This window comes from Aotus nancymaae, unplaced genomic scaffold (genome assembly GCF_030222135.1).
Source record: "Aotus nancymaae isolate 86718 unplaced genomic scaffold, 86718_ANA_hifiasm-v0.15.2.pri h1tg000033l, whole genome shotgun sequence".
Taxonomy (NCBI): Eukaryota; Metazoa; Chordata; class Mammalia; order Primates; family Aotidae; genus Aotus; species Aotus nancymaae.
In genome coordinates this window covers 22319630-22334976 of record NW_026988447.1, presented here as the reverse complement: position 1 = coordinate 22334976, position 15347 = coordinate 22319630, and the positions used below count along the sequence as shown (strand labels likewise).

The following is a 15347-nucleotide window of genomic DNA, read 5'->3' as shown; positions in this document are numbered from 1 at the left end:
CTATTAGGAGGACATATTCCCTCCAGTGAAAAATTTTTCATATGAATGTAACTTTTTAAAATTCTCATCTCCCCTAAAAATGTCCAATTTGAGATTCTGTGATCTACTTATTAATGATCTTCTGTTTTTCTAAAGTAGTACTTTTGTCTTAAATGTTTCTTTTACCAGATTAGAAATCCAGGTTAAATTTTGTTTGTTTTGCACCAGAATGTTATTGCCAAGAAAACTAGTCCAAGCAAAGCCATTTCTGAACATAGGATTTGTAATGTGCTGTGATTATACTGTTATCCAGATGATTTATGATTGGGGAGTTTGAGGGAATAGTAATTCTTAACACCTTTCATCCCAAAAGGTAGTTACACTTCTGAAGAAAAATTTAATCAAAATTCATTGATTTTTTTTTTTTTTTTTTTGCCCCTAGTCCTCAAACCCTTTTGGCTGGCATGAATAAATTTTTGTCTCAGCTTGAAATTACATTCAGAAGAGATCCAAACAACTATAGGCCACGAATAAACAAACTTAATTCAATTAAGGTATGTGGAAAACCTGTCTTAAATCATGGATCACTTTGATCTCAGTATAAACGATTGAAAGTCTATTTAAAAATCAGTACCATATGGCCAGGCATAGTGGCTCATGCCCATGATCCCAGCACTTCAGGAGGCCCAGGCAGGCAGATCACTTGAGGTCAGGAGTTTGAGACCAGCCTGACCAACATGGTGCAACCCCATCTCTACTAAAAATGTAAAAATTAGGCAGGTCTGGAGGGAGGCACCTGTAATCCCAGCTGCTCGGGAGGCTGAGGCAGAAAAATCGCTTGAACCCGGGAGGTAGTTATAGTGGGCTGAGATCATCCACTGCACTCCAGCCTGGGCGACAGAGTGAGACTCTGTCTCAAAAAAAAAAAAAAAAAAAACCACCATATTTTAAAATTTCTATGTTTTTTACATTTTGAGACCTGATGACATACTTTAATCTGCAATAGGCAGCAATTGTGATGTAGCTATCATTGCTACATGGACTCAGGGCTGTTCCTGTTGTCTCTTTAAGTTGTATCACAGTTGCACTACCCATATTGATTGCCATCTAAAATGTCTTGGCAAAGATTACACTAATTCACCATTGAAACAAAAAATTTTTAAAGTATACCTTAACCAGTTTCTCTGTTACGTTTTTCAATACATGATTGAAAGGCATATTTTAAAAGTCTAAACAAGCACCTGTGATGAGGAAAACATTGTGTCTACTTAACTGGCAATGTTTTTTTGTCTTTGTGGTACACAGTTGTGCACCTACAGTTGATTTCCTCTGTGAAATACAGTATTTGTTTAATAGAAGGCAAAAATCTTAGTCACTCAGAATCAGAGTAAATGAATTCTAGAATATCGTTTCTGTTTTTAATATCTGCAGTGCCTCAAAGTGTTTACATTTTATCACTCTATATCCATCTTCCTTCATGCTTAAAAGCTTTAGAAGTATGTTATACATACTTGTGCTTTAGCATGTATTTTCATTTCTGCAGTCCTACCTTTGCTGTTAAACTATGAGCTCTAGGAATGCCAGAGGCAAAGTTATCTTGCACATGGTTGTATTCTTAAGCATCTAATGATTGCATTACCCTTTGGTAATGGATGCCTTACCCTTTATTACATATTTTGTTTTTAAATGATTGATATTACTCCTTGGCCAGCATAAATGGTAAGTTCTGACATAAAATTGAAGAGTTTTTCTCAGTTTTGAAAAGTAAATTGGTTAGAAAAGAATAATATCTTCTGAAGCATTAAGGACACTTGTCATTTTCTTGGATAGACTCATGGTTCAGTTAACAGGTGCACCTGTTAATTATTTCTGTATGCCTACTCATCTTAAGATAGTCATACCTTAATCCTAGCTAAACAATAATAAGAGGATTAAGGTATGACAACAATTAGGTAGGTAAGATTGTTACTGGCCAGCATGGAAAAAACTTTTTTTTTCCTTTTTTGTTGTTTTTTTTTGAGACGGAGTTTCACTTTTGTTGCTCAGGCTGGAGTGCAATGAATGGCACAATCTCAGCTCACTGCAACCTCCGCGTCCCAGGTTCAAGCGATTATCTTGCCTCAGCCTCCTGAGTAGCTGGGATTACAGGCATGCACCACCACACCCAGCTAATTTTTGTATTTTTAATAGAGATGGGGTTTCACCATGTTGTTCAGGCTGGTCTCGAACTTCTGACCTCGTGATTCACCTGCCTCAGCCTCCCAAAGTGGTGGGATTACAGGCGTGAGCTATCATGCCCGGCCTGGAAAAACTTTATATATATATATATAGATAGATAGCTAGGTCTCAAACTGACAGTATGCTACATTTTGAATCTGGAGATTAAAGTTGCAGTGATGAAAATGGAATTTAATAGTTTTCCCAGGAATAATAATACATAGCCAAATTTTATATATGTAAGGCATCTATGTAAAGGGACTTTGCTTTAGTTGGTGAAGTGAGTGATTCTAGCATTAGGGTTAGGGCAGAGGTAGTTATCTTTCCTTTGAGTAGTGGACCCAGGAATATCCAGAAATAGATGGTGTGTGCAGAACAGGTTGTACCGGCACTGTTGTAAACAAACACCGCTAAGTAATACCATGAGTGAAAGTCTACCTTTGGCTATAGTAAAATGGTATGCTGACTTTTGTTGCTTCTGTTTTATTTTTTAGGATGTAGAACAAAAGAAGAGTGGAAACTACTTTTTCTTGGATGATTAGACTGAATCTGAGAATATCGATAAGCCACTAATTAAAAGGAATATTTACTAGAATTTTTGTCATATAAAACTTGAATCAGGATTTTACGCCCCACATACTCTGGAGCTTGAAATATAATTCACTTAATATAACATAAAAAGCCAGTTGCATTCTAAATTGTAATTGAAACACAGAAAACGCCACTTTTCTGTTCATGATGAGGCCCTTTTGTGCATAATACTCTAAAATGAAGACATTTCAAGCTATACAGATTACCTCCAAGTTTTCATGACGTGTGGGAAGATTTTCAGTAGGTATATCACATTCACATACCAAATGCTGACCAGTGTTGCTCCATTTTTTAAATCTTGAAAAGGGTTTCTGTACTTACCTGGTTTGCCAGATATGCCAGTGTAATGAAACTGCCCTTATTTTAAAAGCCAGTCAAAGATTCCACTGATTGACATTTCATAAATAAACATGAAGATTATGTTTATTATTTGTTTTCAGTCTTTGCACTATATTATCAGTATACCTGGTTTCTGAGGAAGTTTATCATCTACTACAAAGCACCACTGTTGGAGAAATATGTATTTTTTAATTGTTTTTAATCTTTTTTGGTGCTTGTGAACATGTTTAGCAAAAACCAATTCAGTTCCCTTCCCCCCAAAAAAAGTTACTCTGAATTTTTTAGTTTTTGCATTCCGTAAGGTTCTGTATTCAGTAATTCTCTAGGTAATGTCATTTTTTTACACATGTATTTACATAATCACTGATCAAGATTTAGGAAAAATCATTTCTAAAGAATATTTGCATCCCTTACAACTACAGACTCGAAGTCTTTAAAGATGGTGCCTAAGCATCTATGTATTTTTTTTTAAAGTTCCACAGATTTTTCTGGTGGGCAACCAAGGATTATAAACCACTTCCCTAAAGGCAACATTAATGCAAAAGTCCCCAGATAGCAATACAAAGTATCCCTCAGTACCACATACATTCATTTCTGAGTTTGGATATAGAGCACATTATCTAAACCTTTTTCTAGTTCCAAAAACCCATCTAAATTTCTTGAGTTCCTGAATTTTGAACAGGATTACCTATAGCCTGGAGCCACTTTTAAGTTGTACTTCTGACTAAACTGGAATTAACTTATGAGGAAGAGGGTTTACTAAATAAATGACTGGGCAAGCAAAATTGAGGGGGAAATATTAGGAAGTATTTGACAGACTTTAAGAACTACTTAAAATAATAGAAGTCTTGATTAACATGCAAATAATGGCTACAAAGTATGGTTTAATTTGGACCCCATTATGCCTTTTAAAAAATAATTTATGTGAGTAATACATCAATACATGTAAAAAAATTCAGATATACAGAATGGAATAAAAAATGATCTCCCTTTATTACCCTCCCAAAGGTTACCAGTGTTTGAATTCAGTAATGTATATTCTTTCATTCTTTTTTCTGTGCACTTACCTAAGTGTGAATATGTAAAGGGTTTGTTTTGTACACAAATGGGATTATACTAAAATAAGTAATGCCTATTTTTAAGGATAGGTTAAATTTGTGAATGATTATTTCAGATATATTGAATAAAATAAGTAAAAGCTATTGTTATTTACTGATCTCGGATTGTCTTAAAGTACTTGTTATGATATAATAATAGCACAGTTCTGCTTACTGCTAATGACAGAATATGTATTAAAAGAATTTTTCATGTAAATGAAATCTTTAAAATATGGATCTTAAAATTTTACATAGCAATAGAAAAACCTACAATTGCTAACACAAGAAAAATATTTGTAAAATCAATATTATATACAGTGGGAATGCATATGTTAGCAGAAAGAAAGAGACTAGTTGATAATGTCCTGATTGGAAAAAGTCTCAAATACTTAAAAAAATATATTCTAACAGTTTATATAGTACCATTTTTGTGAAAATATACAAAATACTGAAATATACAAAGGGATACTCAAGAAACAATTGCTTTTGACAAAGACAATTTGATTAAAGAATGGGGGGAAGGACACATTTATATACATACACATATACCCTTTGAATTTTACATTTTGCATGTGATTAAAAATCATTGTGGGTTTTTTTTTTTTGACACAGTGTCTCCCTCTGTTGCCCAGGCTGTAGTGCAGGGGTGCGATCTCCACTCACTGCAACCACTGCTTTCCAGGTTCAAGCAATTCTCCTGCCTCAGCCTCCTGGGTAGCTATGATTACAGGCACTCGCCACCACACCCAGCTAATGTTTGTACTTTTAGAGACAAGGTTTCACCATGTTGGCCAGGCTGATCTCAGGTAATCCACCTGCCACAGCCTCCCAAAGTGCTGGGATTACAGGTGTGAGCCACTGCGCCTGGCCATTTACGTTTTTAAATCATCATTAGATTATTTATATTTAGTGTGTTCACCTAGTATAGAACAGTCTTAAAAGCAGTATATTGATGGTACAATCATTTTCTGCAATTTAGGTTGACCTAATTTTAGACTACAAGCATTTTAAAGTCCAATCTTTTATCTGTCTTGTCACTCAGTGTATATAGCATGGTGTCTGGCTTGTAATGGCCTACTGTATTGAAGGAATGAACCTACATGCCACAGAGAAAGTAGGAAGACTACAAAGCTGCAGTGTTGTATAATTTCATTCATGTTCATCAATATAGTAGATGGATACAGGTATGTCAAGCCCTTAACCCAGTGTCTAGTCTGTTGTGAGCACTGGGTGGCTCAGAAGAGAAAGCAATCATTCTGGGTTGGAATGTCAGAAAGGAATACATAAAGGAATTAGGTCACAGGAAAGAGTAACAGCACCTATCTTACCGAGTTCTTAAAAGGATAGATAAGTGAGATAAACCATGTAAAGCAGAATACCTGTCTGGTCAGAGGCAAAAAGGAACATGGGCTTTTAAGAGATTAGTGGAAGGAAATGATGAATTCAGGCAGGCTGTGAGCTTTCTGTGCCTTCCAGATTGGTTAGTTTTTTTACATGCTGAAAGTAGGAATTGAGGAGAAAGCAAGGCCAGTTAGAGAAGCAAAGTATCAAGATAGTAGTTGTTCAGGAGCTTCTACTTCTTTATCCCTTTGTCTTTTAACTTTTTGAAACATTTCTAGTCCATCCACTTAATACATGAAGGTCTAAACTTGGCTGTATCCTGTGCTGACAGTTGCTCTTGGAAGATGGTTTCCTTTGTAGTGTTTCAGTTTATGAGCAGATGTTTGATGAGGCTGTATCTAAAAATTCTGAGATTTTGTGTGGCAAATACCATTTCTCCTCAGCGCTTTATTCACGACCACCACCTCTGCCAATTTATTAGGGTAGACAGTGTGCCCAGTCCTAGGTGGTTGGTCATAATTGGGCTAAGACGTCGAAAATCCTCTTCCATACTTTCCTAGTCTCTCTTGCAGTTTTGGCCAATTTACTGGCTAGAGAGTTCTAGTCAGTAAATTGAAACCTCCTCAGGTTTTTCTAGAAAATACCTCAAGAAAACCTCTTGCTTTCCTAATAAGGGAGATGATTATCTGGTACTGCTTCTTGAGGATGTAATAATATGGAGCAACTATTGTGTGCCCATAGGTGATACATACAAAGGAAATGCAAAACAAGCTACAAGAATGTTACTCCTGACATCAAACACTGCACAACTGCCAGCAGCCACTTTTCTCCACATTTCTTGAGAAATACATCCCTGTTTGTTTAAACCTGGTTAAGTCAAACTGGTTTCCTGTTTGCCATCAAGAAACCTCCCTGGCTGAGGTCTTTTTCTTCAGAGGCTTTCTTTCCATTTGCCTTCTGCCATGGGAGCCAAGTGTGTTACCAGCTTGGAACCACTTTTTAGTTTTCCTAGTTTGTGGATTCCTGGACCTCAAACCTAAATGAATGTGGTAACATTTTCAGTGGTTTTGTTTTTTGCCTTTAAGGAACTGGAACCCAGGCCAAGACAGGTTTGTCTGTGGAAATTTTTAATTTCACCCCTTTCACTGGGGTGACCCTGGCTTTAATGCACACGTTAGCTCCCAACTTTGCATGTGCCTAAATATAGGTCTCCTATGTCAATGGTCACTTTATGTCTGTGCTTCTGGTTTCCTGTCTGCATTTATAAAACTACCTTATAAAACTATAAAGGACTTAAATGTTTTTACTACTAGTTTGGAAAAGTAAATTACAGGAAGGATCCAACAAGTATATCCCTAGATAGGTACATTGCAGTAGTTTTCTGTTTCATCTGAAAATCATTAGTCCAAAGCCAAGGTTCTCATTTTTTAAAAAAGAAATTGGCTTACTACACAGAATTTTGTTACCAGTTAACCTGCCAATTCAGTTAAGAATATTCAAAGGGATAGGAGGCCTTAAAAACCATACTCATCATCTGCATACACATCTTTAATAAGATTTTTCACTGTGAAAAATAAAATTACAGGAATGTTAGATATTTTAAAAGGGTTGCCTCTAAAGCCCATTTCTCTAATGAATTATTATAGAAAAATCAATTTCAAAAACTAATGTTTATACCAATGTCTGTAGCTTCTCTTAGAAAACTCAACCCTATTATTCTGAGGGGTCCATGTTTCAAGAAGAACTCAGGTTAAGTTAGGGTGCGAAAGTTTATGAAGGGAAGCTGTGTTTAACTTCTGGTTTTTTATTTACATTCTCATACTATGCCCTAGACCCAGACCTAAAGTCTGTGAAAGGTAAGTAAAATTATAATTATTCAAAGTGAAAAGCAAGCCCTTTGTGGAGACCACTGACTTAACTTGGGTCACTCCCATACATTTCTGGAATGACCAATTTTGCAAGAACCCTCCCCCCACCCCCCATCCACCACAAACACACCTCTTACTAACAAGCTCCCACACTGGCTTCTCTATGACGCCATGGATAAACCCAGGGAACTAATGTTTCCCCTTTTCCTTCTTCCTTTCTTCCTTCCCCACAGGTTCTGTGATATTTTACTCAACTCCTAAAGCAGTCTCAAATAGAAGATCCACATGCCAATTCTCATTATCTTTAATAATGGCTCATCCTCCTTCCCAGCTTTCTGACCCTGTTCCTTGATCACTCACTTTTCTGTCCAATACTTGAATTGAGAGAGGCTCTTGTTTCAGGTTCAGCCAGACTTAACAGAAAGTTCATATTTTATGTAAACAAGTATTGATTAGACAATATTCTTTGGTAATTTTGTAAAGAAAAACAGGCTTTAAAAAATTGAGTTTTTAGAGTATTTCAGTATACTTAGTTTTCAAAACTTTCAATTTACCTTTCTTTAGCCAACATATTACTGAATGCTAAATGTAAAAAAAATTTAAAAACAATTTAATCCACAAATTATTCTTAGATATTCTGCACATTCCCATTAAAAAAAAAAAAAAGGTAGCATTAGCTATAAAGTCACTTAAAACTAGACTCAAATATGAGTTCTACCACTTACTAGTTGCATGACCCTAAGCAAGTAACTTGGCCTCAGTTTCATTATATAAAGTAGGGAAAATTACAATACCCATAGATTATAAATTCTACATGGTTTTTAGTTGCACGTACTAGAATTGTCTTCTAGCTGGAAAAACATCATGGAAATCATTTCTCATTTTAAGGGGTTTACAAAAATTCTTAAGATTTATATGCTATAATCACTTGGTTAACCCTGGAACCAAAGAATTCACAAGCAGAATCAAGAGACAAAATTTAATATATGCACACAGTTTTATATATAATGCAGCATCACACCATGTAGGGCATTTACTCTTATTTTATACATTCAGATATGTTTGAAACACTTCTTAAGGCTACAAAACAGAACATAGAAAAATAAACAGGAATATATTCAACACTTACAAAAAGTGATATGATAAAGAATATAAAGTACTAGTTTCAACACTTCAAAAGATATGTATATATATACTTTTTTTTTTTTACAAGTAACATCACAAATGATCACATCTTCACATGCTCTTAAGTATTATTTGTACTCAGTGTAAGGCTATTACCATTTTTCATACATAAAATTTTCTAGCTCTGTAACACAATGCAATTTTTAATCCATTCAAGTAAGTTCAACCCCAAAGTTGCTGCTTCCCAGCATTAAGACATGCACCCACCCCTCTTCTAAGATTTTCTAAAACTTGCATTTCAGGGGGAAAGACCTCCTTTAAAAAATAATCCCAATTAGTGGGAGAGTAAATGGCTGACCCTAGTAGCAAAACCTTAGTTATTTGAAATTAACATATTGGAAATGAGCCATTATTAGGATTTTAAACAAAAACAATAGCATTTAGACATAGGAAGCAAAATACAGTAAACAAATAGTGTAGCCAAATACGCATTCTCTTCAGCTACACTAGAGTGGACCTTGCTTAGTACCCTTAAGTGAAAGACAAAACATTTACCTCATCTAAAAATGAAGTAAAAGAAAAGAGGCAAAAATAAATATTGCTAGTTTCTAGGATGGCTGAATGTTTTCTAAACCAGAAATGGTTAGAAAGGAACTTTATTGCACCAAGTCTATCATAAGCAAGTTTGCAGTTCACAGGCATTTTAATTCAACCTTGAGTCACAAAGGAAACAACACACTGCAAAAATACAGTCTGCATTAAATAAGTTATATCGACATTGTGGTCTGGGAAAACCTACTCTTGCCACGGCAAGGCAGGGTCTGAGCTTAGGTCTGCCGTGAAAATGAACTTGTGGGTTATCAGTAAACAGTATGAGGACCACACAGATGCCAGCATCCTGCTGCCAAGGAAGGCATGGGGCAAGAGTTGAAGATTTATCTGAGAGGAAATGAACTTGAAGAGACACACACAACACCAAAAGGAAAAGGGGGCTGGAATCAAGTTCAGCCAAAGCACCTAACACAAAAAACAGGTGAGCTTTGGTCAGTCTGTTCTTCAAAATATGTATGATCATAATATGGTGAAGTCTGATAATTTCCAAGTCAAAAACACAAATGATCCTCAGTTCTATATTTTTACTTCTATTCTCATAAAGAAATAGGTCAACACAGAGCATGACAAACCTTAAAGATGAAGAACAAAAGCTTGCTTAGCCTTAGTTTGACCTCAGCATAAGGCAAAATTCCCTGGACTAGTACATTTAAAATCAAACATAAAGGAAAAAAGCAAAACCGACCTTCATGCCAAGATTACTTTTAAAACTATCGAAAGTCTTTATTCCAGAGGTCACTGAGAAAAGTACCATCTGCTAAAATTACCATTCAAGCACTGTTTCCATCATACCCTAGAGGTGAGAAATATGGGAAACAGAAAGCAAATCTGTGTTTCCTTCAGGAGCTATTATGTTACTCAACTGAGGTAAAACAAAGTGACCATGAAGACATGAATAGTATTTCCTTCCAATTTTTAAACATTTTCAGAAGCTGAGATCAAACCCCAGTCAGTAAAATGCAGGACACTAGAAGCAACAACTTATTTTTGACTCCTGAGATCAAACATACTGAACTTTCAAATCTGGTGTTTGTATCAAAATGTGGTTTTCATTAAAATTATCAGGTAAGTTAGTCCTACAAAAAAAAAGCATGAGCTCAAAGTGGAGGACCTGCTAATCTCTTTCCTTAACTCAGCCGCTGATGTTAAGAAAAAAAAATGGCTTAAAGCAGTACCTTCAACTGTTCTAGCTTGAAAGGTGACAACAAATTCCTTTCAATAGGTTCTCTCAAAAAATTTTTTCTACACAATCATCCCAGTCTTTACAATTTTTTACCTAGCACCATCATAATAAAATGTTATCTTTCAAAGTGCTCTCTAAAATCCGTTACATTATTATCTAAATGCTAATCACTACTCAACTCAGCAGTTACACAGACATTAGGTAATTAAAACAGCACAGAGGTAAATAACCATTATTACAGTACAGTGGAGATTCACAGAGCCCAGCTGGCATCTAAACATTCCCATAGGTTATCAGAGAACCCAGAAAACTCATCTGTTTCAGTTTGTCAAATTCAAGTGAATTGTATTTTCTTAAGTAATTTGCTTTACAAAAAAAGAAAGTCACCGCATCTGTTTTTGGCTAGGTATATTACACGTGGCATGCAAAGAGAAATTACTACTATGTTATTTGCATAGCACTCAAACTTCCTGATCAGAAGATAATCTCAACATAATAAAAGGGTAGATTATCACACTGGTATGTACAAATAAGAAATACAAGCTACAGCTATTTTTACAAAATAACACAGATGAATGAATACTGTGTTAATTCAGAGAGTCCAATCTCCAAATGAGAACAGAGTACAACATGCAAAGGGAACTTCTAGTGAAGACTGCAAAGACTGGAAGAAAGCAGGATGGAAGATGTTACCTACCTAAGGGTAACAAGCTATAAAACACAAAGCAAAACCATTTTCTAGCAGCATCCTCTAGAAAAGAACTGGAAGTCACAATCATATTATCTTCTATACAACAGTTCCAGCCCTGACAAGAACATGCAAGTGTAAAGTGAAAGTGATAACACAACCAATGGTGCAAGGAGAAAACAAAACACAGTAACTCTAGAAACCTATCAAGCTAAAAATTTTTAACATTTCTTCTCACAAAATATTTAGAATCTGTCAGTGCATTAGTGTTAAAGTGGCATTTAAAAAAGTCTGCAGTTCTAACTGATGCAGATTATTTTCAAAATGCATAGCATCTACATTTCTTTCGAGTAGGCACCATGATATTTACACCAGTGCTAAGAATTCTTGGTGGAAACAGCCATTTCATTGGATTTCCTACTATTCTTCTATGCAATCTCAACAAATACCAAAATTCAAAAATATACCTTATGAATATTAAAAGAACTATATACAACATTGCTAAGACACAGTTAATAGGCTGCCTTATGTGAATATTAAAGAGAAGACATTATTCAAGTTTGACAGATATTGAGATGAAAGGCCTTTGGGTTGGAAGCATTTTAAGAGACAACAGTGTTTTAGGCTGAGAATTGTTTGAGCCCAGTTTATGACTAAGGCATTGCATAATAAAATATACATTTCTATTTGGTGCAACATTATGTTTGGAATCTATAGTGTGTCAAATGGTATATTTTCTTGTCACTTCAGTAAACACTATAAAACACATATTTCCAACATTTGAAATCAAACTTATATAAGGAAAAAAGCCAAACACTAAATCTATGTTTTATATTAAGCTGTTTATAAAAAATACTTTAACAAACTTATCTTCTACTTTTTATGGGGACAGTCACTTGATAAATAAACAGATTCTGAATGAAGAAAACTGGCAATGCCAGGAATTCACCTGCCCCCTTGAACTCATGTCCAAAATGTCTTGTACAGTATAGAAGTGAAGGGAAGGGGGCTGGGGAGGGGAGAGAGTTCCAACTGGGGTTTTTATTTTATTGTATTTTTTTAAAGCCTTCAGAGTCCACCTAAGTTAGAAAATAATTCAGCAACAACCATCAAGTGTGCTGCCCCCTATGGCCATCTCCCATCCCTGATCTCCTCCTATCTCCCCTATATGGTCGTCCTCTGGCATTTCGATGGTATTGATAACCTTCATCCCGGCTTCTGCTTGGCTGTCCTTTCCAGGACTCCTCACCTCTCACATGTTGATATCCGCCCCTACCAGAATAGCTCCAATCACTTTTGTACTTCCTGCTTCCATAAGTTTGATTATAGAACTGCTTGGATCTACCACTTCTCAAAATATTAGACACTTCATTTTCATCTTCTGAACTCTCTTCTTTTGGTCTTTGCACTCTGCTATCCACAGAGTTGGCCCCCGGGCTGACCACATCAGCAGCAGTCTTAGGATCTTTTACTTTTTCTGTTTTTTCTTTCAGACTTTGAATGGTCCTTTTTGGTTCAAGTTCAGCAGGCACAGTTTCTCTCTCTCTGTTTAGAATCTGAGTGGGAGGATGAGCCTTTCCCTCTGCTACAGGAGGGATGGAAGCCAATGCCATATCTGCCTTTCGTGTCTGGGATGACTGCTCCGTCCGGCCTTCGTCCGGCTTACTGCTCACACTTGCTTCAGGGAGAGAATGTACATGTTCACCCCTGGCTTCTGGAAATTCATCTACGGCTGAAACTGAACCACATTCTTTAGAAAGATCCAGATTTTCCAGAGACAGATCTAATTCTTTCTCATCAGAGGGCAGGATAATATTCTGCCTCATTACTGGATTTTCTATGAATCCCTGAAAAGGGTACCCATACCAAACATGAGGGAAGAAAGGAGGTGCAATAGGAACTGGGCCTAAGAATGGACTGGGTCCAAAAGATGGTTGGGGGAACATATTCTTGCCACTTAGTGACTCTTCATAATCAGCATGAAGAAGCTGCCCAGGGGTCTCAGATTCAAGATCGGCCTGGTAAGACAACTGTCCATGACTTTCAGACACCTGAGATGGAGAGATAACCAGAGGTGAAGAAAATGTTGGCGGTCCAATCTCTGGCTGTGGCATCTGACCATTAACGCTGGCCTCAGTCTGTATAGGAAAGTGGGCATCAGTACAGGTACAATCACTTTCATTCTGAGCAGCAGGAGCCTCTTGGAACCAGGGATTATGAGGATAAACAGGGACAGGGACTTTTGGGTACATCCTGCAGGCTGCCAGGTAAGCCTGGTGCAGAGGGTACAGGTAAGAATGTGGGGCCCACATAGGACAGCTGTATGCCTAAAGAGACACAAAACAGTTAAATAAACAAAAGAGGAGAAAAAAAGGTTCAGGTGGATATCAATCTAAAACTACTAGGCTCAAAAAAAGTTTCTCATGCCTACAAAGACCATGTATAGTCCAAATACTAAATCACTGTAATAACCAACATGAAAATGAATTACAAAATTCACTGTTTTAAGACACCATTGCTTGCTCCTGTCCTAAAACCAATCTGAAGTCCTGATAGGTTGAGAGGAGATAGTATCTCTGCATCACTGGCTGTTTAGCTAGACCTGCATTCACATTCTGGCTCTACCACTAACTCAGTGTGTGACCCCAGGCAGGCCAGTTAACATCTGAACTTGTTCTACTGGAAAAATGCCAGTATAGGAGTAGATGATATCCAATGTTAGGAATCCACAATTCTAGAAGCCCACAGAATACTGCATATGCAAGGATTAAGTTAGACTTCTAATCAGAGAGGAATAATGTTGAAAATTATTCCAAATCCTTCCTCTACAAGAGTTCAAAACCAAAATATGGGCTGGGTGCAGTGGCTCACGCCTGTAATCCCAGCACTTTGGGAGGCCAAGGCAGGCAGATCACCTGAGGTCGCGAGTTCGAGATCAGCCTGACCAACATGGAGAAACCCTGTCTCTACTAAAAATATAAAATTGGCTGGGTGTGGTGGCACATGCCTGTAATCCCAGCTACTTAGGAGGCTGAGGCAGGAGAATTGCTTGAACCCAGGAGGTGGAAACCGCGGTGAGCAAAGATTGCACCATTGCACTCCAGCCCAGGCAACGAGAGCAAAACTCTATCTCAAAAAAAAACAAAAACAAAAATAAAACAAAGGCCGGGCATCATGGTGGCTCACACCTGTAATCCCAGCACTTTGGGAGGCTGAGGCAGGTGGATCACTTGAGGTCAGGAGTTTGAGACCAGCCTGGTCAATGTGGTAAAACCTTGTCTCTACTAAAAAAATACAAGAAATTAGCCGGGCATGGTGGCATGTGCCTGTAATCCCAGCTACTAGGGAGGCTGAGGCAGGAGAATCACTTGAACCCGGGAGGCAGAGGTTGCAGTGAGCCAAGATCGCATCACTGCACTCCAGACTGTGAGACAGAATGAGACCCTGTCTCATAAAAAAAAAAAAAAAAAAATGAAAATATAACCAGCTAATTGGCTAACCAATTAAAGTCAACATTAAATAAATACAAAATTAAGCAATTAATGCAGCAGATGATAAAATAATCAAGTTTCCTTTTACGAAAGTGGTCAGCAGGCTAAGGTAGAGCACTTCATTTCATAGTTTAACTGTCTAGAACCCACAAAAACTAATCCAGGACAGGAGAAAACCTGACATTGGCAAGGACAGAGTACTCCAACCTAAGAAAAGCTATTTCTAGGCTGACCACTTCCCAAAGGATACCTCTGTTCTTCCAGTGAACAACCGCACTATCTTACATAGGAGAATGTACATGTTATTTCCTTTAATCCTTTCAATAACTGAGGCAGGTGAAGATTACTACCCCCATTCCGTTAATGAAAAAAGCTAGGCTCAGATACACTACATGGCTTGCCCAGGGAAATTCAGCTAAAGAGTGACGGAGCAGTTCAGAACTTCATGCCCAGATTTATGTCAAATTAATTCCACAGCGAGTGCATTCCACTATGTTGCCCAAAGATGCAGCTATGTCTTGAATATACTCACAAGGTAAGCCATCACCAGTTAAGAGAAAAAGCAAGTAAAAACTGGAGCCTCTAGCACCAAAAACAAACTGTATAGTACTGAAAATGCTGGTTTTTAAAATGATGAGATTTAGTAAACTTTAGTTTACTGACTGACAGGATTAAGAGTTAACACTAAATAATTTAAAACAGCATTAATGAATAAAATAAGATGATAAAATGTACCTTCACTCCAAGATTGAAGAAGAATCGAAGAATATTCTTATCTAAAAATAAAGTAATCAATTGTTAAAATTATATATCTGC

At 36.9% G+C, this 15347-nt stretch overlaps 2 protein-coding genes across 3 annotated transcripts in view; one reads left to right on the top strand and one right to left on the bottom strand.

The window, feature by feature from the left end:
- ABCE1 (ATP binding cassette subfamily E member 1) overlaps positions 1-4342 on the top strand; it is a 32714-nt gene extending 28372 nt beyond the window's left edge. Inside the window, exons 17-18 of the mRNA XM_012453991.3 lie at positions 422-533; positions 2691-4342. Of these exons, the coding sequence (XP_012309414.1) occupies positions 422-533; positions 2691-2738 (160 nt within the window). The 3' untranslated portion in view covers positions 2739-4342. The remainder of the gene's footprint in view (positions 1-421; positions 534-2690) is intronic.
- Positions 4343-8397: 4055 nt separating this feature from the next.
- The window catches only part of OTUD4 (OTU deubiquitinase 4), a 48231-nt gene continuing 41281 nt past the window's right edge, over positions 8398-15347 (bottom strand). For both annotated transcript variants that reach the window (XM_012453990.2, XM_012453989.2), the window contains exons 20-21: positions 15267-15307; positions 8398-13367 (exon numbers count right to left, since the gene is read on the bottom strand). In XM_012453990.2, the coding sequence (XP_012309413.2) occupies positions 12150-13367; positions 15267-15307 (1259 nt within the window). In that variant the 3' untranslated portion in view covers positions 8398-12149. The remainder of the gene's footprint in view (positions 13368-15266; positions 15308-15347) is intronic.